Raw genomic sequence first — 27,317 nt, forward strand, 5'->3', positions numbered from 1 at the left:
GAAGACTATTTTTCTATAAATACGTGCTTTTTCACATATTACAAACAAATGCTAAAAATAGGCATATAAATAAAGGATAAGAAGTCTTGTCATGTGGCTTATGTCAGTAGTTTAATTAAAAAAAAATATTACATTTTGACTCCTTTTAGTTTGAAATGGGCACAGCAATAAACTTACCAAGGATTCTTACAAAATTAAGAGTGCACTACTGCATCAGGAACAAGTATTTTTCAGATGCTTTTACATTCAAGCTCTGATACCAGTACAACAGATTTAACATGAAAGTGTACTGACGGCTATTTTCAGACACACATTAAGTGTGATATATCATGTGATATAAATTCAGATATATGTGGTAGTCTAGGAGGGTAAAAAGAACAAGGTTTAGAGAACTGTTTCCATCTTTTCTAGCCCTCTTTCCACTTAAGACTGCAGAAGTGAGTGACAAATGTTTGAACAGTCATAAATTTTAACCACATGCTACGAAAGCAGTTTCTAGAGTGGTACCATGATCAAGCAAACAAATACCTGACTTTCATCATTTGTTTCAAAGACCTTTTGCTGATGTGAAATAAGGTTATTACTGGAAATAGTGCAATGCATTTGTGTAACTGTTAAAAAAAGGAGAAAAATCAATCTATTTGCTAAGGGTATCTCCAAGATACTTTTCAGACATATTTAGCATAATCCAATTAATAGAACAATGAATGCAGGATTTGCACTGATGGTAATTTTAGCAAGAGTTCTATACCAATATTTACACAGAGCACTATCAATAAAGTTTCACAGGCACAAAGGGGTTTTTAGCAGATCTTTCTTTCAGCATGTTCTTTCTTACTGACACTACTTAAGAAGGACAAAACCAAAATCAGCTGAAGAATTTCACCTGAAACTGCTGAATCAACAGCGATTTTAACTTTTTACTTAATGCAACCTCTGATCAGTAATTTAATTATTTTTTCAAAATTAACATATTCCTGGGATTTTTAGCAGTCTGTAAAGATAGCCCTCAATACCAGTCAACAATTGTTATCTTATGTTAGAATACTGAAGTGAAGGTACCAGAAAACATGTAGATATACTGAATCTAAAGAACTGAGACACCAGAGCATGGAAGTATAAACTCAAATAGACTATCAAAAGGTGAAAAAAATGGATATGTAAGCTAATCAAGCAAACCCCTGTTACTGTCTCCCATCTTTTAGTAGTGAAATCAGGAACAGTTCCAGGTGGATAGAAAAGAAGAATACAAAGGGGAAAAGTGCTCTCTTCACATTTAAATTCACTTGCACAGGAGTTGGAAGAAGCAGTTAAGAAGATCATGTTGGATAGCATTAGAGAGACAGACACAAAAGCAGCCAAACAGTGGTATTAAAGATAGCTTAATTTTTTTTGTTTTTCCATTTGATTCCCAGGAAGTCCAAAGCAATCAATAATACAATGGCACTTCCTTAGAAGTTATTGATCAGAGACCAACAAGCAGTAAACTTCTAGGGCAACAATAAATGAAAGATCTAGGTGCAAGCATAACAAGGTTCACATAAATAAGTCTCAGTTACAATTCCACATAAATTATTTTGACACATAAGGAAGCATTTCCCTTTTGGTCCCAATTTAAATATATCATAGGCAACACAGGATGTATTGCATATAGCTACTGTCTGGGTTATGCATACAACAGGTTCGTTTTCCTCCTTGAGTACAAAAAATTTCAACACTGCAAATTCTGTTTTGCCTGGAGCCATCCACAAAATTCTCACCATCACAAATGGTTAATAACCGTGTTCTTCTGATCACAGACCCTTATCATTCCCTCCCTCTAAAGACCAACGTCTTTGCTTTTAACTCTATAAGCAATGTATAAGATGCCTCCTACATTTCATTCGTGGTGGATACAGATTTTGTTATTCCAGACTACCATACTAATAATTAGCTAGAAATGTGAAGTATATTAGGTTCATTTATATAATACATACCTAAGTGTAATAGCTCGAGCAACTGGATCATTGCTATGAATTACTGAGAAAACTCTTTTGACAAACTCATCCACATTCAGGATCTTCTCTAAGTGCTTCTCACTCTGCTGAGTAACTTTCAGCACACACAGCCTCAGGAAGTTGTTTCTGTTGGAAGACACACGTTTCTTTATCAGGCTGCTTTATAATAAAAATTCAAACACTGTAAACAAAGTTATTTGTAAAAAACTTCCAGGGGTAAATTAAAACAAGACAAGGCTTATGCTTTAGAAACATTATATTCAAGTAGATATAGTAAAAAGAGAGACTATTAACACGCTATCATTTAATTATCTAGTACAGGTAGCATCCAATTTAGGCCCAATTCCAGGGAAATGAACTGCTGACACCGGTGAGGAAGAGTGTCAGCAGGTACCCGTTTTGTGCACACTTCGGGATCTAATTCCACTAGATAAACACATCCAGGACTAACATAGAAAAGTCTAGTTACCATTGCCAGCTGTGAATGACTTTCTTTTCCCTCCTGGAGCTAACAGTGAAGACTCCACAACAGCAACAGGTAAGTTTTGTAAGCTGTTACAAAGTAGCTCCAGTTCCATCACATGCATCATTTAGACATCAGGCACTTGAAAAAGCTATACTTCAGGCTTTGTTATTAACATTCCTTGGAGATGGAATTTACGTGTGATCATTCATCTGTTAATTAATGATGACATTGAACATGCCTACGAAGCACAGTTTACACCTGTCAGCAAGTGAATCCTCAAATCTGGACAGATGGGAAGGAACCACGTGTCCTTCATCACTCACAGCCACTCAAGCCCACTAGAGACGAGGACAGCAAGCTTCAGTCGAACACAACTTGTCCTCCACTGAGTAAGTACCACCGTGGTACTACCAGGAGAGCAAAACCACTCCATGACTGCCCAGGCTCCAACACAGCAGCGCTCCAAGACACAACGCATGACTATGGATCAGAAATTGGAACGGATGGGAACTGACTGATGTTACTTACCCCACTCTAAAAACATCTGCTAGCTTCAGGAAAGCTGAATTTATGAGAATAGGGAAAGGGTATTTCTGGAAGAGCCTGGGAAAACGAACGACGGCTTCACACTGCTCCCCGAGTTTGCCAGACCTGAGGCCTAAACGAGACAACAGCAATGACTGTCGACACCGGCGCTCCTCCACAACCCGCCCCACCACGGCGCCCGCGGGAAGCGGGACGGACGAAGCCCCCAGCCGCGGGGACCGACGGCGGGGCCGGGCCACCCCCACAGCGCGCCGGCGACCCGGGGGTCAGGCAGCCCCACTCCCGCTCCCAGCCCGGCGGCAGCCCCGAGCCCGCGCGGCCCCACCTTTGTCCAGCTCCATGAGGGCGGAATTGGCGTCCAGCTCCTGCTCGCCGTAGCCCGCATCAGCCAGGAAGGACTTGGCGCTGGCAGCCATAGCGGCCCCCTCAGCGCCGCGGACAACCGCCGCGCATGCGCGGTCACCCTCCCGCCACCCCAGCCCCGCCCCGCCCCGCCGCCGCTCCCACCCGTGCGCAGGCGCGACGCCGAGGCGCGCGCACCACCTACCACCCCAGCCGCGGCGGCTGCAGCCCGCAGAACCGCCCGACAAGGCCTGCCCTGGAGGCCCTGCCCCTCCGCGCCACCCAATCAGAGGAAGAGGATGCGGCGCGGCGGGCGCATGCTGCCCAATGGGAGGCCGAGGCGCTTTTGGCGGGTCGGTCGGTGGCGGGAGTTGGCACCACGAGCCGGGTCCGCGCTCGCCGGTGGTTCCCAGCCATGCTGTGCTGCGCGCTGCTCCGCCGCGCCTCGGCCCCGCCGCCCCGTGAGTACCGCGACCCCCCGGCCCGCCGCCGCCTCCTCCCGCCCCTCCCCGGGCGGCGCCAGCCCGGGCTGCCCGCTGCCGAACCGTGGGTCTCGGAGCTCCCGGGTTAGACCTCCCCGGCGGCGGAGCGGGTGGCTCGGGTATCTCCGCACCCGCTGCGGGGCCCGCGGGGCTCCCCGCATCTGAACCTGGGCTGTCCGGTGCGCTCACGGTCCGCCTGTCTCGTTGCAGTTCGGTCCCCGCCGCTTTCCCTGCAGCATCTCTTGGATAGCTACCAGTGCAGCCGAGAAGATGACCACCTGTCCTACGGGGAAACGGGGATGCCGGTCCCCCCTTTCGGCTGCACCTTCTCGGCAGGTAAGGTCACCTTCCCAAGGGCCCTTTCAGGGGCCGGAGCTGTCAGCTTTTTGTTTGGTTGTTTTTTTTCTTTGTTTAAATATGTGTCAGGATTTGGTTTCAGAGTGTCTTGCCTTAAAGGAAGCCGGTAATAGTGTGCTTGCACCTAGACGTGATATAAATTGTGTCATGGTGCTCCTAGGTATACTGCTGGGAAGTATTCCCTTAAAGAAGTAACTACAAAGCGTTTGTTGTTTCAGCTTTGTCTGTGTGAAGCTATGTCCTCTTCGTGACAGGGGTAGGCTACACAGTTGAAAAAATGGGCTTTGTGCGAAAAATATAAGATCTAACAGGATGGAGAATGGTATGTAGAAATCAAAAGACGTGGATGGCTGTCACCAGGCCGTTACACCGCATTTCCCCCTGATAAATACATAAAGGGTGAAGTAGGCATGGCAGCTCCTGGACCTTCAGGGCAAAACTCTTCCATATGTAGCACTCTATTTCTGGTGTGAGCTTACACGTTTCTCCAAAGCAGCTTCCTGCTTTTCCAGTTCAGATCCATAGGAAGTGCTGGAAGTTGTAGACGATAGGTAGTTTCAATACACAGGACTATAACTTGAGAACTATTACAGCTGGTGAAAGAGACATTTATCTCAAAAGTTGCTTCTGAAGCCATGCGATTGCTCATGTGTCTTAGTTTCCAAATGGAACGTCTCGGAAAAATGTTTGCCAGTATGTTGAATATTTAAATTGCTCTATAAATACGGTTTATTTCACAGCTATCCGTTTGCTGTGTACCCTATCTAAAGTGCCTGTGGCCCTTCGCAAAGAGCAGGAGTATGATTATGAATCAGCTAAATAATACACAAATATGTTTTAATTTCTTTTCAGCCCCGAATCTGGAGCACGTACTGGCAGTTGCAAATGAAGAAGGATTTGTTAGACTGTATGATACAGAAGCTCATACTACCAGCAAACTCATCTTTAAGGGTAAATGTTTTATAGAATGTGATCCTTATTCGGTGTGACAAGTATGTGATTTACTGGAGTCAAAGAAAGCTTTTTACAAGGTTTAAACATAAACGTGGGAAGTACTTAAATCCTTTCACATATTTTGCTGAGTCTCCTTTACAAAGCAGCAGTGTGAGTGTGCTCTTTGAACAGCAGTAATGGGTGAGGTTTTCTGTGCTGGTTTTCATGCCTAAGGCAAGCTGTTGACAAGTTTTCTGATTTCATTGTCTAATGTTCTTTAGTCTTCTGCAAAATACCATGCTGCAATGCACTGAACTAATCTGAGCTTTTGTTTTCTTGCTAGAATGGCAAGCTCACTCAAATGCTGTATTTGACCTTGCCTGGGTACCAGGGGAACACAGGATTGTAAGCAATCTTTTACCATCTCACTTTATTTTTAATGCTTTGGCAACTGTGTGCAGTTTAAAGCTTTTTATTTTTTCCTGTGAAGGTCACTGCCTCAGGAGATCAGACAGCCAAGGTGTGGGATGTGAGAGCCGGCGAGCTTCTTGGCATATGCAAAGGTCACCAGTGTAGCCTCAAGTCAGTTGCTTTTTCTAGATTTGAGAAAGGTAAATGTTGATCTTCCCTGCTGTCTGTTTTTTCCTTCTTTCCCCTTGGCACATCGGTACTTTTGGGGCTAAGAAAGGGCTTTGGAAGCTGACAGTTACAAGTAGCACAGACTGACTGAGCAGCAACCCAGCCAGTAAAGCAAAACTAACTTGTTTGAACTTCACGGTGACCTGATGCTAACATCTGCACATTTCTGATCTTGGGCAAGGTTAAGATATGATCCCTACTTTCATATGTAAGTGTGAAAATACTCTTTTCATAAGCAGGTTTCTCTAGAGTAGTAGTAAAAAAAAAGGACAGGAAGAGTAAGGAAAGTAGTAAAAAACCATGGCAGAACAATGGCCTGATTTTTGTATTTCTAGGACTGGCATCCCAAGTGTTGGGGTAGAAGAGCCAGAGGCACATAGGTGGCGTTGTACTGCATCCAGTTAATTAACACTTTCAGAAGTTAATACACGCTTTCTCTTTCTCAGCTGTCTTCTGTACTGGAGGCAGAGATGGAAACATCATGGTTTGGGATACCAGATGCAACAAGAAAGGTAACTAAACTTTCAGATATGTATTGAAAAAGCTCTGTATCTCATGTAAATACTCAGATGTACTTGTTGGACTAATGCTTTCGATTACAATATAGGCAACACTTCGATAAGAAGAGGATTGTCAGATTAGGGTATGCCTTTAGTACAGTAAGAGGATGGAATAGGTGTTTCTTCTATGTATAATACATTTTCCCACTTGGTAACAGTCTCAGATTTGCAGCATGATATATATGCTGGCCTGCTAATACCCTGTGTATTGGTAAGGAGATAGGGAGGTACAGAATACATCCCTGTGTGGGTGGGAGAGCATGGAGGTAGATGGGCTGGGTGAGAGTGCTTAGGTCAGAGCCATCCAGAGGGATGAAGAAAAGCTGGGAAGGCTCCTACCAGAGTAGGAAGGCAGAAAGTGCAGGAACAAAGGGGCTTGTGAGTACTGGGAGTGAGTGAATATACTGCGGGAGCACCTACTAAATGCAGGGTGAGCTCATTCTGCTCCTCTGTTTCCTGGAGTTTTTCCTTCCCTGGTCAGGTCATGCCCTTATACTTCTTCCCAGTTCCCTGCTCTGTCCCAGCAGTTTCCTGGCCTGCACAGCCAGAACATGTCTCATTCTTCCATCTGTCCCAGGTTCACTGGCTCTTCAAACTGGCAAACTGGGGGAAAAAGGGAGGCTCCATGTGATTGAAGTGGAAGGTATAGGAAAAAAGTAGAATAGTCAATTAACTCTGGTAAAGCACTAAGTTTCATAAAGCAAGAAGTAGCAGACAAAAGGCTAAATAGAAAATTCTAAAACAGAGTGGAAAATCACTGGAAACCTTCCTGTGAGTGCAGTTCTGCTTGGGATGAGGTGGGTTGAATGATCCAGACCATGATGCATGCTGAAGACTAGACCAAGGGGTGAAGGTTTCCAAAGGCAGCCTGCCTAGACCAGTTTTAGTTTCAATGTCCACAGTTAAGCTGACCTCTAATTTTTTTCAATGTATGCTCCTGTTTGCTACTGTGTGCTTATCAGTTTCATATATAACTAACAATTTTTGTCTTCAGAATACTTCTGTGATTTTAAAGGTTAGTCTGAACCAGTTTTTAGGACTTATTCCAAGCTGACGCCTGTTTTAGTAAAGTGGTAGCAAAATTGCATAGAAACTACTAATTGAGATGTCTTTGATTTCTTTCAGATGGATTTTATAGGCAGGTGAATCAAATCAGTGGAGCACACAATGTGGTTGACAAGCAGACTCCTTCCAAACCAAAGAAAAAGAGGCAGAACCTGCGAGGGCTTGCTCCCTTGGTGGTACGTGTCTGGGGAACAAAGGAAATGTAGGCCTCTCTTCTGAAGGACAACGTTTTTCACAGAAGTCTTCCTAAGTAATTATTATGAAAAATACTTGGTTTGAATGTAGTAAATGCTTCCATTTATCTTTGCAGCGGTAGGTTTTTGTGTCATGGTCACTTGCTGTGGCTGACTTTACACGTTGTTTAATTGTCAGCAACAACCCATGTACCATCAAAGCCTTCTTTTTGCAAATGCCATGTGAAAATACTTTTTTTGCCAAAGAGGAAAGGAGTGGGCAGCATTCCTTGTTTGAGGGGAGTGATAGAGACGGTTGTAATTTTATTTCTCTGTCCATTCCCTGCCTCCCCCCCCCCCCCTTCCCATTTGACCATGTGAGTTACTGCCTTACTGGAGTAAGACCTGGTCTTATTTAATCTATTAAACCTTGTGATGAAGGCAGCTCTCTTATCTCTGACCTGAAATGCGTAATCTAAAACTGCTGCCCAAACACTTAACACTCAGTGGCAAGTTGGAGTATTGAAGGATTGTTGTGTCCATTGTATCTGGTATTTCCAGATGCTCCGGTCTGGCTAGGAGAAGGTCTTCTTAGTATTCACTTGGCCTTGAACAAAGCAGCAAGATCTTGCTGACCTGGAAAGAAAATAAAGTTCTTTTTTTTCTTTTCTTTTTAAGGACTTCCAGCAGAGTGTAACTGTGGTGCTGCTTCAGGATGAGCATACTCTTATCTCTGCAGGAGCTGTTGATGGGTAAGGAGGGAGGATGCCTGCTTTTCTGTCTGTTCTGTGTGTTCTTCTTAGTGGCACAAAAAGCTTGGGAGATTTTTTTCTAAGATCGCTTTGTGGCCTACAAGGCTAGAGTTACTATTAGGTAGAATCAGCAGATCTATGCTGCCAGCTTGCATTGGCAAAGCTGAATGCCACTTCTTTTCCTTACTGGAGATTGCAGCGCTGAGACAAATTGTGTGTATGTGGTAAATGCTCATTTTATTGTCTTAGCTACAGGGCAGAATTTATAATCTCTCTCTATTCTCATGGACCTACGGGACCACACATAAACAAACTATTGTTAGACAGTTAGCCGCTTTGGGATGCAAGTGGGTGGTTGGTGTCTGGATATGTGTAGGCATGCTTGAGAAAATGTTGCCTTAAGTGACAAAAGATGCATTCTTTTAGGTGCCAGATCCATTGCAGCATCTTGGAGCTTGGGCAGACTGTCTCATTGATTAGCATGGAGATTAGCCTCTCAGGACTTGATACCTTAGCAGGCTCCATGCGGTCAGAGCCTTTCTGAGGCAGATACGATTGACTATTGCCTATGGCTTGTGAGAGACACTTGCTCCTGGGGAGCAAGAAAAACCTTGGACTTCATTTATAAAACTAAAAGTCAGGAGTATAAAGGCATCCTTATATTTCCTTTTCCTAGTTGAAGCAAGTTGGCTTGCAGGCTCTTGTTGATCTTGTGTTAGTTACAGAAGGTAGTGCTGCTTCCTCATCCATACTCGGAGCAATTGTTTTGCTTTCAGCACGTCTCTGCTCTACGCCTGCTTAGTTTTGGTTCTTGGCACTGGATGCTCCTCAGTAACAAGCAACCTGTCTTCCCATGCTCTTAGAAGGCCCTGTCAGCATTGCAAAAGAAATTTTGCAGTTGAAGATGCTTGTCTTTTTCTATTTCAGTGTGATCAAAGTATGGGACTTGCGCAAGAACTATGCCGCTTACCGTCAGGACCCGGTGCCTTTCAAGTCTTTTTGCTACCCTGGGACTAGCACTCGCAAACTTGGTAAGTTATTGGAGGACGTATTCGTTAAAGTGCAAAGTGAGTTTAAGAAGTACTGACAGTGCCGTCTCTTACCCTTTTAGCCAATTATTGATCAAAATGACAAGCTCAGCAGGGTATTTTGATTGCTAATACCAAGTTGAAGAGTGGAAGTGCCCCACTTGGTGTCACTGCATTGATGATAAAAGCTTGGATTAGCTTCAGCAGTGCATTTTCAGAAATGGAGATGAGGGAATAGTAGAGCTATTGAGGTAGAATTTAGCTAGTTGTTTTGATGCATGAGTAGAAATCAGATGGAACTCTTTCTTTGCATTATATCTTGCAAAGACAACAGACCGGGTGGGATTTTTACATTATAACCTTGCAGAGTCGAGCAATACTTGAAGCTGTTTGTTACCAAAAACAATAGTGCTCTTATTCATGTTGCTCTGGGCTTCTTTGTATCTTAATGCCTTACAATGTTTTGATGTAACACAGTAATTCCTGATGACTTGTCTAATGAATTATCTTGATGTATTAATGATCGGTGTCAGTTCCAAGAACACGAGGAGCTGGTTGTGCAATAATTTGCTTGCAGGGGAAGATTTTTCTTGAACCTAAATCACTAGCAAATCAGAGAATGGCTTATTCTACCAAAGCATGAGGGTTTTTATTTTTATTCTCTGCTTCTACAATTGGTTGTTCTGTTATCCATTTGAAATTATCAAATAATATATCGCCTGCCTGCTCTGAAAGTGAGATTCCTCTCTAAATATCACCCTGAACCCTCATGACAAAATGTAGATGTTAGTCTAGAAACTTTCCTCTCCAGCAAGTGCTCTGTCAAACAAACCTTTCCAATGACAATCTCATACATGATAGAGATCCTTTCCAAATTTGCCTCTCTAGGCATTTCTTTGAGAATGCCTATTTTCCAAAACATTTTTTTAAGAACTTTTCTCTTTTTCTATAGGATATTCTAGCCTGGTTTTGGATTCCACTGGTGCTAATCTGTTTGCTAACTGCACTGATGACAGTATCTACATGTTCAACATGGCAAGTTTAAGGACCACTCCGGGTAAGCATGATAATCAGTGGAAATAACCGCAAAAAATATAGATGTTACAGAGCATAGAAAGGCAAGTTTCTCCCTATGACCTAGAGAGACAGAGACCTCTTGAACACTTAGGAAACCTATTCCATGCGCTTTTGTCTAAAGCTTACTCGGGAGAGAAGGCACCTGTAACAAGGGGTGTTCATATTTTGTGTTAAGCCATCCACTTAAAATTAATAGCATAAAAACTTATGAAAGTGCAGATACTGTTTTTTCTAGACAGATACTAATGCTGGTTTGCACGTTGACTCTAGTTATCTGGTGAGGAATGGCTAGTGTCCCACTGCTACCCACCTGAAGCAAGTTTGAATCTTCTGCTTACTGGCAGTCACTGATTTTATTCAAACTCTTAGATATGAATCCATGTAAAGTGATCACTTCATGTGTTGTATTAAGGTATGTTAAGGTGTCTTTTAAATTTGGCTCCTGCTGCAGTTTCTGGCAGAAAGTATCCCCAGCATATTTTGGAGATGCTTCAGCTTTTTAGATTCCTTTGGCTCTGCACCTGTGACCTGGTGCACCAAGCTGCTTTGCCATCAGCCAGTGGCTGCTTCTTAGGAAGCGGCAAAACTTGCTGGATGCATTCCAGCCAGGCAGACACATGATTTAGTTCCACTGCCCTTTCTCAGTCTCTCACTTAACTGAAATTAAATGAACAATGTGTCCTTCTGTCTGCCTTTTCAAGAAGGCAGTCTGGTGGGTGGGAACGCTTCCAGAGTCGAGAAATGGTCCAAGTAGTAAATATTAATAGATCAGTTGTTGAGGTAAACCCCGGGTGCCACTGCTAAGCTGTGGAAATACACTCACCAGCCTGTCCCCCCCGCAGGAGTGGGCTCTCTCCAAAGCACAGGGCATCCCACCCTCGGCCTCCTCATGGAGCTCTTGCCTAACGTGTGTAGCTGATAAAACCCAGCAAGCATCTGAATTCATCCAGCTGGATGAAACCCGTGTGGCTTCTCGGTGTGCCGCTGTTCCCGCAGAGGGCAGCGCCTGCCCGCGGGTTGGTGCCTCTCTCCTCGCTCACCGGCTTTTCTCCTGATCGTGGCTGCTCTTAGCTAGTATTGAGGCAGCTTTAGTTTGCAGGGGGATGTACGGAAATCCTCGCTGTAACACGACCTGCTGGTAGGTCTGGCTTAGGAAGAGACTTGCTGTCTGGTAACTGCTGTGCTGAGAGAGCTGTGGGTGAAAATCGAGGGATGTTTTGGGGTCTTACAACTTTTCAAAAACCACCGAAGGCAGCCACGTGGTCTGTGGGTTGCTTCCTTTGCCAAAACCGCAATTAAAGCAGGGCTGGTAGAGGGGCTGCCAGTCCTACCTGGTTCTGCATCGGCAAATTGGTCCTTTCTGCCCCGATGAGGGGATGGGATGTGGTGTGTCTGAGTGCTCGAGATCCACGCTCAGCCCCTGTGTCAGCTGCCAGCTCTTCAGGTCCTCACAACAGGGGTAATGGCAGCCATTTGAGGCGAGGATTTCAAGACTTTAGCAAATGCTGCTGAGGCTTTAAATACAAGCAGCCGGTGAGCATGGTTGACATGATGCAAGTTTTGTTGGCAAAATAAAGATGTTGGCAGCAGGAGGAAGAAGCAGCAAGTGCCCTTGTTGCCACCTGGGTGGAAGAAAGCCCTCTCTATATTTTCTGCAAGACTGCCTTTGTTGATGTAGTGGGGCTGGTGATGGCGGCTGAGGGAGGAAGAGACAAGGAGCCTTAACCAGAGCAGTGGGGCAGCCCAGGCGATGTCTCTGCCTGCTTGAGATATGGGTCAAGCCAAAGCTTTAATAAAGCTGCCACCGCTTCCTAATGCTGTGGAGAGAGCTGCTGCTTTGTTTGGGAAGCCTGAAGGGCTCCAGTGGAATAACAAAAAGTTCCTGCTGCTGGAGCCCCAGAGCGAGGGAGCAGTGCAACCACTTTCTCCAGAGGATATGTGGCCAGGCAGGAAAAGCCTGTAAGATCAGCCCTCCTTACGCAACTGACTCTACAGCACGTTGAGTGGGTCTTTTATTTTCCTTTTTTTTTCTTTTCTCTTCACAGTGGCTGTTTTCAGCGGGCACCAGAATTCAACCTTTTACATCAAATCCAGCACCAGCCCAGACAACCAGTTCCTGGTCAGTGGCTCGAGTGACGGCAACGCGTACATCTGGAAGGTGAGGCAACTGGTGGAGACCCAAGTGTGCAACCTGGAGCTGCTCCGCTCTCTCATTTCATTTGCTTTTCATGTTCACGTAGGACACTCCCTGCCTTCCACTCCCACTCATAAGCAGCGTGGGGTTAGCTCCTGGCATGTTGTGCCCAGACTGTGTTTGTTGCTGTCAAGGCTAGATGTAACTTTAATGTAAAACAGAGCTAACCTCCCGCCATCAATACCTCTCATCACCGCTGCTTATTGCAAGTTGCTGATCTTAATCTGGTTTTAATGGGCATTAAAATCCTCCTTCAAGCCTGTTGATTCAGCCAGCTGTGACAAGTAGACAGACAGTTCTTGGTTCATATTTAGCAATGGAGCACATTAGCAGAAACCTAACAATTTAATTGTTTTAAAGGGCAGTCTTTCCCCCACCTCCCTTTTTTCCAGCTCTTCCTTCAGACATAGCTGTTTCCCATGCTTAATTTACAGTAGTTAAAGCGTTTGTGTTACAGCAAGGGCTCAGCCAGAGCCTTCAGCAAAATTCCGAAGTACCATCTGACAGCTGAGAGGGTGAGAGAGGGTGACGTGTAGGAAATGCAAATGTCACCAAGTTGATAGCAGGGACCTCAGAATAAGGCATGCTTCAAGTTCTGTTCTCCATACTCGACAGCCGACCAGAGCGGGCTTCTTACTGAAGTAGAATAGACAGAAACCACAGGTGACTGCCTGTTTCAGGTTTGGGGTAATTTTTAAGGAATGCTGACTTGTTTACCCCTTTCGCGCTGAGTTTGAAAGTAACGTACAAACCCTTCAGAGCAGAGGGTCAGTCTGCTGAGGTCGTAGTTTGAGCATGTAGTCTCTTTGATTTGGAGAACACTTGTAAGCAGCTATGTTGCTTACTCAGTAGTAGCAGGAGTGCGGTACCATGGCTACTCCCATGCCAAGTGGTGTTATTTTAACCTTCCTCACGTTCTGTGCGAGTTCAGCAAAAATACCTGTGCAAACTTGAGTTCTGCATCCTGCATTCGTGTGTTTTGATACTTGGAACACACACTGGGACTGGGTTGAGAGCATTTAAGGATATCATTACATCTCAAAGCTAAAGCATTTAAGCACGTTTAAAATGCATTCGTGTACGGAAGGCTTCTGTTGCTATCACATATGAGCGACAGATCATATTGCATATTTATTAAGTAAATCATCAGATGATTACTTTTATTTTAATTCCATAGTCATGTTAGAAAGTGGGACTTACAGCAAAACTGTCTCTTGAGATCTGTCATATCCAGAGGCTTCTTAATTTGTTTCAAGTCTTGGCAGATTTAACTGACTGTGAAACATACATATCTTTTCCTGGGATAAGGATTTACTGTGTTGTGAAAAAAATATGGTTAAATATTGCATGAGCAATTAACAGGTAATGTTGGAAAGAACTGCATGAAGAACGCTAGCTTTCTATATCTAAAGACAAATGAAAAGCAGAGGAAGACCTTGTCAAGGAATGAAAGGCAGAGCAAGACCTTGTCTATCCAGATGATTTCTTTGAGAAACTTTTGCAGCAGTGCTAAGTTGTGTTTGGGTCAGCAGTTCCCAAGGAGCACCGTGGCTAGAAGTTATTGCTGATGAGGATGCTGTTTCAGTCTGTTTCCATATATAAATCACCTCCAGGCAATGAACACTGGCTTTATTGTTTTGTTGTTTTGGGTTTTTTTAATTACTAGTCTGTTGATTGATGAACTGACTCTTGAACAACCCTAAGATGATAAAAGTCAGAGAGCAGAGATGTTTCTCTCAACAAAGATGGTCTCTGGCTGAGATGATACTATCCTGGTAATAAAAAAACATCCTTTATAGACGTGAACTTCCATTGTCCTTTGAATCCTTTGGGACGGACCACTCCGAGGTGACCATAACAAGTTACCCTTTAGTCTGTCCCAGCATTGGAATTGAAGTGCTTCTGTATCATATGGTGCACAAAACTATATACAGTGTTTTATGCTGAATCCTGACGATGGATACAACAGCTGTTTCAGTGAGTAGAGTAACTAATAAAGTCTCATTTCCTAGGTTTCTCTTTTTAACCTGCCCACAATTGCTCTAACTTCCCCACCAACATCCTGTCAAATCAGGCAAAAAGCAGCATGTGCTGTGGCTAATCCTGATGTCACATGTGCAGGCTGGCTGGCTGGCTTCTGCCAAACACAGAGGACACAGCTATAATTATGCATCGTCCTTTAGTACACAATAATACAAGCTGGGTGTAGTTGGTGTAATTTACACTAGTACAGTGTAAAACCAATATGTCCCGGCAAGAATAGTTCTCTTCCTCTGCTCTCCTTTCAGCAATCTGTGGCTACTGGACCGCTATTGTGTCTGTTATGAGTGTATAGCAAGACTGCTATTAAATGTAAATGAAGGTGTTCTCTACACCAAGATCTCCTGTTGTTTATTCCCTAAATAAGGATTTAGTTCCCATGGTATTGCCTATTTTGGCAGACAAGGGAATACCCTGACCAAGACTTTTAGTGGATATTAAGTCAAGTGATTGCCTCTGCTATGACAGGTTAAAAAAAAAAAAAGTGTTCTGTTAAGATGCACCTGTTTTTATCAGAACAGCTTTAAGATCTGAAGCTGTATATTCAATTGTGGGTTTGCAGGCTGTTGTAGGAGGTGATCCAAAGAGAAAAAATTGTGTGTAAATCAGAAACCTTCCGCAAAGTCTTGCATCTTCCTTTGAAATCTACATGTAATGTCTACTCCTTTTCCCACACAGTAAAGAATCTGTTCATTCACTTAGTCATTTATGCAAATCCCCTTGATAAATCCCCCTTACAATGTCACATCAATAACGGTGACTCATGGCTCCAGAAAGGATTGCCTGATGAAAGCGTGCAAAACTTGGGTATAATCTGTGTGTGTGTGTGTGTGTGTGTGCGCGTGTGTGTTTTCTTCCTTAGGCCACTTAATGCTAGCTTCAGCTGTATGTGTCACTTACATGAGCTGTAATCGATGATTAATAGTAATAATGTAGAACAGGAGAAAGATTTTTATGAAGGGTGTAAGAGAAATGGAGATCAGTTTCATGAGCATGAGTGATTTAGGGGAGCTATTTTATAAGCTCTTAAGAGGGTCTCTGGTCCAGCTGGTTGGTTGGAGGAGGTACAGGCACTTGGCAGTCACACAAATGCCAGTTCTGAAGCCACTGGAGTTCATCTATAGGATTTTGTTGGTAGCGGTTTCATTTTTTTAATAAACCATTGACCTGTGATTGGGACATTTGTAAAATGGCAGCAGAATATATTTTCCTGTCCTGATTCAAAGTATGAGTTTCCCAAACTTTTAAGCATCTTACCTAGAACAGGTAGAGGTACTTAATATAATAAAACGCTTGGGTTGTGTTTTGGGCTGACAGCTGGAGGCAGAAATCCTGTGTGTAGCAGGATCCAGGCAAGTCAGTACCTCTCATTGCTGACCAGCTGCTTAACTTCTAGACATGAAACATGAACTGACTCCTAGGGCTCCATCAGCTGTTGCCTCAAGACAGTCTGAGAGCATTTGATTTATCCATCTCGTATAGGAAAGATGCAAAGATTTGCATGCTTCGTGGGTGGGCTATGGGATCTTTTCTTAACGATGTATATTAGGCTGTGGGGCTTCTGATTGTATACTTGTTTTTTTTATGGAATTTTTAAGGTTTCTGAGCCCAGCCTTCCTCCATGGATACTCACTGGTCACTCTCAAGAAGTTACCTCCATTGCTTGGTGTCCTTCAGACTTCACTAAGGTTTGTTTTCTGGAAAATTGTCTTTCCAGTGCAACAATAGATGTGATGTGGCAACATCTGCTTTTCAAAATTGCAGCAATATTTGTTTATTTGGGTGGAAATTTTTAGTCAACAATTTCTAAAAATGTTCATTTAGAGGGGTGGTGAACCAGGCTTGTCACATGAGTGCCATGTATTAGAATTTTTTCATTATTTTCAAATAATCTGGGCTATTTGATAAGACCTAGGAAATTGCAAATGAACAAAGACCTCTCCTGATGAGAGCTTGTGACGCTACCTTTAAAAGACAGAACTGTAAAACCATTTAATCAGGGCTTTCATAAGCCAAAAGCTTGTTTTGTGGTTCCATACATACAGCTCCCTTACCTTTCTGACCACTGATGCATCTGCTAGTTTTGTAGAGCTGCAAGAAGTTTTGAATGCCTGTTAAGAAACATGTGGACTCTTTTCATTGTGACCTTCTTTCAAAGTCTGATGACATATATGCTGTGTACACCCAAAAACTACAGTGAAAAGGGTCAGTAATTATGTACCAAGTATCACCAAAAGGAAGAGAACTGCAGTAGGACATCGGTTTGAATGACTGCCCTAGCCCAAAATGAGAAATAACCCTGAAAAATCCTACACAGTGTCCTAATAATAGCCAGAGTTTCTTTCACCCCACAGTATTAAGTCAGCCACTTTCCCTAGCTTGCACTATAGCACTGGGTCTTCAGAAAAGTGTTGCAATGTGGTAGGGTGGGAGGCAAACAGGAGGAATTGTTCTAGTTGTATAAGATGCACAAAAATATAAGAATTAGCACTTTAGATGAAATCTGTTGCTTAGAGGTAGCCCAGCGTCTTGATCAGGATGCGTTGTAAATGCAGACCAATACAGACTTTAAAATCATAACTGACACAGGTAAGGAATAGTCAGCCATTGTACAGGTGCTGAAGCATGAGGAAAAGTGGAAAATGTGCTGCTAAGATACATCAGAAAGCTGCTTGGAGTGACTTGAGAGACAAAATTTCCTTCTGTAGGGACAATATTGGTGTCACAGAGGTCAGAGTAGAGGCACATTCCCTTTCAGATTACTATGAACTTTGGCCACAGCATTTCCTTTTTCTTACTGCTAATTCCCATGTGAGTCACCAGCTAATCTGTCCAAAGAGAGCCATAAAATGTGGGCTACGTGGGTTCTGCTGCTTCTTCAGCTGAGATTCCATGGATGCTTTGGGAGCGTCTGATGCTGCGGTGGAAATCTAGACCGATGTTTCTAGCAGAGTTGGTTTCTCTGCCAGATACTGCTGACATCTGACTGAAGAGATAGTGTTTAAGGCTAGTATAATGACCTTCCAACGTCACCTTCTCAGTGTGCTGGAAATGTTTGTTCCCAAGCAGAAAAGGTCCCGAGTAGCAGAGGCAGACCTAAATGCAGGTGCAGCGTGGCTGCTTTTGTCTGCTGGGTGGTTGAAATCTCAGAATATGCCTTGGCCCTTCCCGAGCAGATTGTTGCAGAGCTATACAAGGCAAATGGTTACTAGTGACTGAGATTTCTCTAGCAGGAAGCCACGAAGGTGGCAGCTTTGCCTGGTTTAAAGCAAATTCTGCTGTCTGATACAGTAATGAAACAGAGCTGTGTTGTTTTGTTTGTTTTATGGGCAAATCTCGCACTCCCTGAACCAGGCTTTGCCCTCATTTGTATTGGCTTGGTGTGTTGGGTGTAGCTGTTCTAGTTCACGTGTCCAGTGGTCCATAGGATGTGCCCTGGTTACTCCAACAAACTAATTTGTACTGTAGATTGCCACGTGCTCTGATGACAACACTGTGAGGATCTGGCGCTTACGACGTCGTCCTGAGGAGGAGAAGTCAGCATTCAGCAAAATCAACTTGGTGGGCTGGGTCACTCAGAAGAAACCAGAAGAACAACATGGAGCAGGTAAGGCTTTTGAGCTGAGATATCTTGCTCTGCAACATAGCTTCTGAATTTTGGCTTCTCTCTGCACCAGCAAAAGCCTTTGGCTTGTCTTGCTAGTCTTCTATTTTGTTAATATTAGGCAATTATTCATATAGCCAGACAAACACTTCTACTTGTAAATACTAATGCCACCAAGGAGACAAGCTGGCTGAAATAGCTTACAAGTATGCTGAAGTCCGTATGACCCGACTGCAAAGCAAATATTCATTAATACAGCTTGTTGGGCAGCCAGATCTTCAGCGGGTATCAGCAGGGTCCAATAACTGAACAACCAAAGGAGATGTCATGTGTGCATGCACTGTGGCAACAAGTCATGCTTTTTTTTAATACCAAATAATAACTGAGAGCAGTAAGATCACATGCTTTTTCCAGTTTGCTAGTTTACCCAGTAAAGGTCTGATGGCACATATACAGCCTTGGAACTCTGAACTGTTTCCTCCTGGCCAGTAGTTGAATTCCACACAGATTTCAATATTGCAATATTGCTATCAATATTGCAATATTGCTATCAATATTGCATCTCTTTCTTCAGCTTCATACAATGGTACTATCTCTTCAGACAAAAGCCACTAAGTGATAGTACTTCAGAAATGCATGTAGACAATCATCATGTGATCATAATGTTCCAGAATTTATCAGCAGCATTCATCTATTCACGTATTAAGGCTAGTTAACAAATGCAATACCTTTCTACAAAGCCTAGGCAGTCAGACAAGCTATGCAGCGTGCGGATCTGGGCTCTGCAGAGAAGCTACTCACTGGACGGCACCCTAGACCAGAAGAAAGGAGCCCTGAATCACAGCACTACTTTGACTTGTCTGAAACTCGTGTGTTGTTACAGTAGAGTAGGTGAAAGGAGAATAACGCCCCCAAAAAGTGAAGTAAGATGAGCTTCTCTGTAGAGTAGCTCTGAAACTAAGAATACAACAGCCTCCCAGCAGCTGCTGGTGTGACTTCCTGTGTTCCACCTATGTTTTCTAGCCACCCTCCAAATGAATTTCACCTTGGCTAACACTAATAAAGGCTGAAGGTCTCCAAATCCCACTAATGGGATAACATTACCTCTAACCTTTTGCCAGTGAGTAACAGCCTTGCAGGAAGTTTGCAAGACAATAGCAGGGAGAGTGCCAGGTCCATTCCATAGCCGGTAAATGGTTTGTGTGTGCACATGCTTTGCTTCAGGGGGGGCTCAAAAATCTCTTTGTGTACTAGTTTCAGCAAAAGAGAAGTAAGCATAGTTCTAGTGCAGAAGCCTGAAACCTAAAGTAGCTTTACACTTTACAAGTTAGCTTTGGCAATTATACCTGAAAATTAATTTAACTTCTCCTTGCTCTTGCGTTAAAGTAACACAGGAGGGAAGAGGAAGTACACAGACACTGCAAACACAACAGCAGGCTTCCTGCTGACCTTAGCTCTTGAACACAAAGCACGTGCTGTTAGAATACAGGAGTTATCGGCAGCACTGATTCAGAGCTGGCAAGCTAAGTACTATTTCAGACCTGCTGGGGTGAGATCTAGGTAGTTCCCCACCCATTTATCTTCTGGAACAAATTGTGGGATTGAGGTTGTGTATTGACTGTTGACCTATATCATCAAGTAGAGCAAGCACGGTTTCCTTTTTCTTTGGAAATTATTTTTGTGGTTTCCTTAAATTGCACGACTTTCTCTGCTTTTGTGTAACAAAAATTCTGGAGCATGGACAATTTGTGACTCTTAAATCTGGAGACCGATAATATCACTCTAGAAGATTTGTAGCAGAGAGGGCAGCAAACATTTGAAAGAACCTACTCTGGTGTTATGCAGGTTGACTGCAGGTATTTACAGTGTTCTACTATGTGCAATGGCAGGAAAAATGGAAACAGCTGGGAACTGGCTTAGTAGAAGCCTGAATAATGCATGCAGTCTTACCAGAAAGCCTGATTTCCTGTTCTTTATCTCATGTTTGGGGATGTTTATCCAGTTTGGGTTTGCTTCTGGCCATAACACCCATCCAACTTTCAGGATAGCTTTTTTTCTCTTATCCAGTGTCCCCACAGCATAACTTTCCGACCGGTTTGGGATTGAGAGGGCTCATACCCAGCGAGTCATGCAATATTTCTGCTGTGTGAATTTGTAGATGGTCATTAGGGATCAAGAACTGACCTTGCTACTTCTCTTCTGCCTCTAGGAGCTTAGATTTTTAAGTGCAACTAACTGCCCAGCTGAGATACTATTGTCTTGTAATGCTCATTAAAGTAAAGGAGAACCAATCTTGGCAGTTACTTTCTCTTAGTCCAGATTGAAGCAAGTTGTTATGAAGTAGCATATTTTATCAGGAAAGGAGCGTTTAACTCTGTTTTGTGTGTTAGAGTGATTTGTAGTGGGTTCTGTTATTACAGGATCCTATTTAATTTTGAGTGATGCACCACTACTTGTATTTTGGATACTAGACAATACAGTAAAAGGAAGAACTGAAAGAGGCTTAGTATGGTATATGATCAGGCATGTAGGTGCTCACTCAACATGTTATTTGTGTGACAGGCCAGCATCCTAAAGAAAACGGTAAGTTATTCACACTAGACTTATTGTCCTAATGAAGTGCTTTATAATACAGTACTAATGCTGAGAATTAGGAGTTCAGATTAAACCCCTGCTATATAGAAAATGTTTAGAGCTCTTGTGCTCAGCAGTGGAAATGCATAGAGTAACCAAGGTGCTATCCTATTTAATTGCATCACTGCAAGTCAGATGAATGAGGAAGCAGGCATCTAACAAACCTGCCAATGTATTTGCCATTGGAGGGTGCCAGAAATCAAAAAAGAAAAAATAAAAAGAAACCCTCTAATACTGCTGCAGACCAAGATTTTTGCTATATATGATTCCCACTGTTAGTAATGAGGTCCTTATGCCCCTACCTATGAGTACTGTTTTAAGAAGCTGGGTATGCCGAACGTCTTTTTTAAAAGTAGGGGGGGTTACATATCAGCTAGTGAGCTCAAAAGCCACTGTGAAATATCTGCTTGGGAATCATTTGTTTTAAAGAAATTAATTACCACAGTGACAGATTCTATTTTCTTCAGAATTTAAGTCCTTGTTCAGGAGGTGAAGAATTTCTCGCACTTCCCTGGGTGTGGTAAATAACAACCATCTTCATACTAATATGGCATCGCAGAAAATACTCCAGCAAAAAGACAAGAGAATGAAAGTATGTCCTTTCCTGTTCTCAGTCTTTTTTTTAATCTTTAAAATATGCAACTATTAATGCCTGACTAGGAGCATGACTCATATGGTAGGGCATTATAGCGTAAGGCTTCCATGGTATTGCAATTAGCTGTGGGACCTGCTTACAGTAAGTTATGCAGCTGTTAAAGATGGTAGTGCAGGTGAGGACCAGCCTTTCTCTCGGGCAGTATGTCAGTACAGAGCTGTTCAGACCGAGCCACTGCAAGGCTTCCAGCAAGGCTAGACAAACTTGGAGGAGTCAAGATCTGTTTTGTCTGTCCCCCTTGGCTGTAGCTCACGTAAGGGTGCTTGTTACAGAACGGATAGATATCAGATGTTACACAAAGGTACTGTGTATGCACTTATCAATGATATAGGATTTTACCTATATAAACTATGTACCGGTTTAACCGAAATTAGAGGGATTTATGCAATCTGAGAATCAGGATCAGTGCTGAATTCATCTCCTTATTGGAAGGGGTGTTTGTAAAAGGGCTGCCTTTAATCCAGAGTTCTGTGTTCCTCATCAAGCTACTTGTTTCTCCCCTACCAGGACCGCCAGCCAGCCCACAGAGCACTCCTGCCAAGGCCTTCACAGTGGGCAGCCTGTGCATTTCCTCGCCACGGCTGGCTGCCTGTGCTCCCATTTATTCCGGAGACCTTCCCCTGTCTACAAACACTCCGACGGTCACTCTCAAAGCCCAGGTGGCTGCAGCCTGCACCCCAGCCAAGCAGTGTGGGGCCAGCCCCTGCGCTTCTCCCAAACTGATCCCTTCCTCTATTAAACATTGGGTTACAAGGACTCCGTACTCTTCTCCAGAAGTGGGGAAGAATGCTCCTTCTCCTAGAAAAGCCCTGGCAGAAGTCACCCAAGGTCTTCTGGAAGCCACCTGCCCTCCTAAAGCCCCACACTCACAGGCTGAAAAGCGTGCCAAGAGAAGGCTTGACTGCAGCAAGGAGGACAGTGCGGGGCAGAAGTGTCTGCAGGCCTGTAGCTGTGTGACTGAACTGGACCACGCAGCTAAGAAATCCAAGCTGAACTTATGTCACTTGGCTGCAGACCAAAAAGCTTGTGATGAAGTCTCTCTCAGCCTGGCTAACTTGGGTAACGACCACGAAGGCTCTAGCCGCAGCCCTAAAGAGCCTTCCTTTCATATTAAGCCATCGGGTGTTCAGACCCCCCCCAATCTTTTCAGACCTCCATGTGGGAAAGATGCTGAGGTAGTTGATAAAGAGAATAGTTCACCTGAAAGAAAAAATTGGTTGTCTGCTTTGGGAGAGAAGCTACGGACTGGCAGACCTGGCAGCCAGAGCACGTCAAACAGCCCCCCGTCAGCCCGCAGCCCCAGTGCCAAACGACAGGAGGCTGCAGCAGTGGCCACCTCACCCAAAACTGTAAGTAGGACGGCCAGTGACAGTGGTCATGAAAGAAGTTATCCCTAGCTGCCACTCACCCCTTGTTTGTTCATGCCTGCTCAGGCATTCAAAGAGTTATCTGATCCCTTTGATTATGGACAAAAGGGATGATTCCAGGCCTAATAAGCCAGCTACATTAATGCTGTTATCGGCTAATCCCCTCTGTGCCAGAACAGAACTTTTAGGATGGTGGTGTCCCTCATTTTAAAGGGACTTGGGGCACACAGGAGCTCCGAGATCCTTGCAGTCCCCAGCTGGATGTTCAAAGGATGTAGCCATCATCTGAAATGCAGCTCTACTCTGGGAAGCGTGATAGTGACAGCACCTTTCCTGGCAGATCTACTGTTTGTGTATTCACCGTCACATCTGCCTGTTTACGTTACTGGAAAGCCACTTTAGCATTGGAAGAAAGAGCTAAATTCTATTCTAGCCCAGGTAGCAAAAGAATTTGTTACCCATGTTAAAACTGTGGGAGTAAATAATGCCTTCGGTTCCTTCAGTTGAAAACTAGCAGGAAACAAAGGAACTGTAAAGAGTCAGAGGGCAGGATCTGACCTAAATAATCCTACTTTTGATGTACAAGAAGCCTGGCACAGAGCTCATCCTAGGATCTGAAAGTTAAGCTTATAAAGCAGTTTAAAAAGTTGGCATGAGGGTTTAACATGCAAACTGAGATACCATAATTACTTTTTTTAAAACAAACCACACTGCATTCGTGTCTGAAACTGGACTCCCAAGTCCTACAGTGTCTTTGACTGAGCCTTATTTCAGTAAATGTTAGGTAAGTTTTCAGTCATTGGATTTTAGTTTTATCTCATTTGACTATCTGATGCTACAAGTTGTTGCCATCATTAAGACTTATTTTGGTATCTCATTTCACCTCTTCCAGCACTATCTATCAGACACGAAATGGGCAAGCCACCCCTCCTTAAGTTACACACAGCAGCTGAACTCTTCATACTGTGGTTGCAGGAAACCTACAACTACGTGTGCTTTATGCTGTACGTGTTTAAACACAAGACAGAAAGGTCTCCCTGCAGAGAGATTACTGTAGAACAATTACCTTTCCTGTCCAGTGTGCTCTAGTTCGGATTTCAGGATGCTCCTGTGTTGTACTCAAAGCCTGAGGAGGTGCCTAGAATACCAGCAGCCTTTGTTGATCTGCTACATCTTGGAAATCTGTAGTGCTCTTATCTGCTGTAGGGAAGCTGAAACTGCAGCCAGGGTGCTTATGGCAGTAAGACGACCCTAGGTTTTAGCCAGTGTTTCCTGTAGGTAGTAAGCCTCTTATCTGTGAGCCAAACAGATTATAGTAAAGAACCTTTCATTTACTATCTTAGTTGGGAAGCTAAACAAACTGGAGCAACGATGGAGGGGAGACTTTAAGACTCCTGCAGCACATGAACTGGTAACCTAGAAATATTTCTTGTTGGGTTTAGATATATTTTTTTTCTCTTCCTAGGCTGCAATCACTTCAGTTTCCATGAGGAAGATTTGCACTTACTTCCACAGAAAGCCACAGAATGACTGAAGCAGCATGCAGCGGTTGCACCTGATGGATGTTGACACTGTGATATCAAAACCAGATGTAGCAAGGCCGACAACAACGCACCGGGATTACAGTTGGTTATAAGACATTCATAAACTTGGCATTTTAGTCTTCTGTTTTTAAAGCTTTTAACAGTTGAAGTCAGCCGAGTGCAGGAAAAATACATGTTACTTAACGTGTTTTCTTACTGACTTTGGATGATGGATTATTTTGTAAAGAAAAATGGAGTATTTTTTGCATGGCAACTGTTACGGTCCAAAGACAGCAACAGCTTTGCTGTGCGTTGTTGATAGGCACATACAGCTTGTCAGTTTATGTTACTAATCTGCCATTGAAACTTCCTCTACTTAAAAATAATGTGTAAATCATTACACCCTCCTGAAAAGCAAGTGTTGGAATGTGTGTAAAGAAACTTACTGGAGGTAGATCTGAGCCCCTTTGTGCTGAATGGCATTTCTACAGTTATTCCTCTAGGAGCTCGATGACTACCCACTTCCAGCAGGGAAGTTATGAATGTGTTAAGTAAATATAAAAGACTTTTCAACACCCTGTGTCAACCTGATGGTGATTATTGTCTAAGAGGAAACAAAGTATAATCAAGTATGTAATGCCTGTACTCCTCTTCCCATCCCCTTTCTTCTCTCAGTCTGAAAACGGCTGTATTTACAGACTTACCTGGCTCTTGAACCATTATCACTACAGCTGTTGAGGCCAATAGCTTGTCAGTTCTCTGAAACAAAATACAGGCAAGGTGCGTTAGAAAAATTAATTTGATCTATCAGAGATAGGCATCCCATAACAGCTGGTTGCTTGGTCACCTCTTACAGGTCCACCTGTAGCAAAGGCATTAATAACTGCTTATAATATCATAACACTTTTATAATACAGTATCTATAAAATAATAGCTTTCAAATTGGGGAAAGGGCATTTGACATATTAGGAAACACTTGACAGAGTTTACATATTAATATTAAATGCTTTGGCATTGTAAGTCATCACTGATGCTAATAGAATGAGGTCACTGAAATAAGATCACTGTCCTGCTAATGATATTAACTCCTCAGTCATACTTTCTCCAGGGGGAGCTACTAGAAGATCCTCATCTTAGGTTGGAGCATTTACTCTGTTTGCTGGCATAATAGTTCCTATGAACTTTAAAAAAAAACCCAACAAAACAAACCACCAACAAAACCAAACCTCTGAATCACTATGAAGTTTTTCTACTGCAAAAGAATGGAGGTATTTGAAGAGGATGTGATCCAACTAACTGATGTTTTCCATCTGAAATTTTCACACCTACTTTACAGTAGCATTGAATAGTATGGTAGCTGAAAGGGATTAGAGGAAAACATGCTGGTTTGTATTTTATGTTGTAGATTGTATTTTGCGAGGAAATAAAGGATATGAGAGAAACTGGCTTTTGTGAAAGGTGTCTTACAGCTACAGAGCAAAAGTAAATGTGCAGTGTGCTTTTTTAAAAAAAGAAAAGTCATCTTCAAGTTGCATCTTTTAGCAGGAGCACTCAATTATGTATAGGGGCCAGAACAACTTTCTGCCGTTTACTGGTCATCATTTACTGCAGTTTTGCAGGCCATCATCCCATGAGTTTTGAGAAGATGCCATTAGGGAAGTGGGAAAGGTAATTTGGTGCTTCAGGCATTTTTTAAGATTTCTTGCTTAAAAAAATGAAAAAGATTTTTAGAAAGTGATTATCTGAACAGATGTAGTATCTTGGGCAAAACAGGAATATAAAAAAATCTTAGTTTAATTTTAACCTGCTTCTCAATATTGAGGTAAATGGAAGTAGTAGAAATATAACCTAAAATAAGTAGATTTGGGATTGGATTCTGTCTTAATTTTAATTATCTGATCAACCGTGTAGGGTACAACCCACCTTGCCTACAGCCACTTCATCATTTCAACAATAGGATTTTATGTTCCTCCACTTCTTTCACAATATTTTCCTCTTCCAGAAATGTTTTGCAGCCAAACCATTATCTCCTGTATCTTGTAAATGGCTACCTAGAGATGATTTACACTAGTGGGTTACCACCTGGATGAATAATGTTGCGTAGGGATGTGAGGTTTTCTTCTTTCAAACAGTGCTTGTTTAGTGGAACAACTTGTTTTATTGACTGTTGTGGTTTAACCCCAGCTGGCAACTGAGCACCACAGCTGCTCGCTCACTCTGCCCACCCACAGTGGGATGGAGGAGAGAACTGGAAGGGTAGAAGTTAGAAAACTTGTGGGTTGAGATAAAACTAGTTTAATAGGTACAGCAAAAGCCACGCACGCAAGCAAAGCAAAACATGAATTCATTCACCGCTTCCCATCAGCAAGCGGGTGTTCAGCCATCCCCAGGAAAGCAGGGCTCCATCACATGTAACAGTCACTTGGGAAGACAAAATGCCATCACACTGAACGTCGCATCCTTCCTCCTTCCCCCAGTCTATATACTCATCATGATGTTCTATGGTGTGGAATATCCCTTTGGCTCCTTTGGGCCAGCCCTCTTCCTGGCAGGACCTGAGAAACTGAAAAGTCCTTGATTTAGTATAAACATTACCTAGCAACACCTGAAAACATCAGTGTGCTATATAACCTTATTCTCACACCAAATCCAAAACACAGCACTGCACTAGCCACTAAGAAAATTAACTCTTATCTCAGCTGAAACCAGGACAGATCACCAGGCATAATTTATTTCACCTTAAGCTGACATCAACCTGAATCAGAGCCTAGGAGAATTAACTGAAACTTAGATTCTACGTGCACCTGCCTTGACCTTATTATCATAGAATCAGGATTGTAAAAGCACAGAATTGCTGACACAAATCACAGGTCAAGTGGTTTA

At 43.2% G+C, this 27,317-nt stretch overlaps 2 protein-coding genes across 2 annotated transcripts in view; one reads left to right on the forward strand and one right to left on the reverse strand.

Moving 5' to 3' along the window:
- Positions 1–3,483, reverse strand: part of INTS7 (integrator complex subunit 7) — a 31,208-nt gene extending 27,725 nt beyond the window's left edge. The window contains exons 1-3 of the mRNA XM_055725846.1: positions 3,335–3,483; positions 2,992–3,121; positions 1,977–2,123 (exon numbers count right to left, since the gene is read on the reverse strand). Coding sequence (XP_055581821.1) covers positions 1,977–2,123; positions 2,992–3,121; positions 3,335–3,425 — 368 coding nt within the window. The 5' untranslated portion in view covers positions 3,426–3,483. The remainder of the gene's footprint in view (positions 1–1,976; positions 2,124–2,991; positions 3,122–3,334) is intronic.
- Positions 3,484–3,721: 238 nt separating this feature from the next.
- DTL (denticleless E3 ubiquitin protein ligase homolog) lies at positions 3,722–25,880 on the forward strand. Its single transcript, XM_055725847.1, has 15 exons — positions 3,722–3,812; positions 4,044–4,169; positions 5,043–5,141; positions 5,467–5,528; positions 5,614–5,734; positions 6,209–6,274; positions 7,448–7,563; positions 8,239–8,312; positions 9,240–9,343; positions 10,293–10,397; positions 12,463–12,575; positions 16,250–16,339; positions 18,120–18,258; positions 22,052–22,893; positions 24,377–25,880. The coding sequence occupies exons 1-15, from the start codon at positions 3,767–3,769 to the stop codon at positions 24,443–24,445; spliced, it is 2,172 nt and encodes a 723-aa protein (XP_055581822.1). The 5' UTR covers positions 3,722–3,766; the 3' UTR covers positions 24,446–25,880.
- The last annotated feature ends 1,437 nt before the right edge of the window (positions 25,881–27,317 follow it).

Source organism: Falco cherrug, chromosome 13, assembly GCF_023634085.1.
Source record: "Falco cherrug isolate bFalChe1 chromosome 13, bFalChe1.pri, whole genome shotgun sequence".
Classification (NCBI taxonomy): Eukaryota; Metazoa; Chordata; class Aves; order Falconiformes; family Falconidae; genus Falco; species Falco cherrug.

What these genes read in the sequence shown, in the direction of transcription:
- DTL (XM_055725847.1), top strand. Translation starts at nt 3,767, where the DNA reads ATGCTGTGCTGCGCGCTGCTCCGCCGCGCCTCGGCCCCGCCGCCCC. An exon ending in CGGCTGCACCTTCTCGGCAG is followed by an intron (nt 4,170 to 5,042) that starts GTAAGGTCACCT and finishes ATTTCTTTTCAG; the next exon opens with CCCCGAATCTGGAGCACGTA. An exon ending in TACCAGGGGAACACAGGATT is followed by an intron (nt 5,529 to 5,613) that starts GTAAGCAATCTT and finishes TTTCCTGTGAAG; the next exon opens with GTCACTGCCTCAGGAGATCA.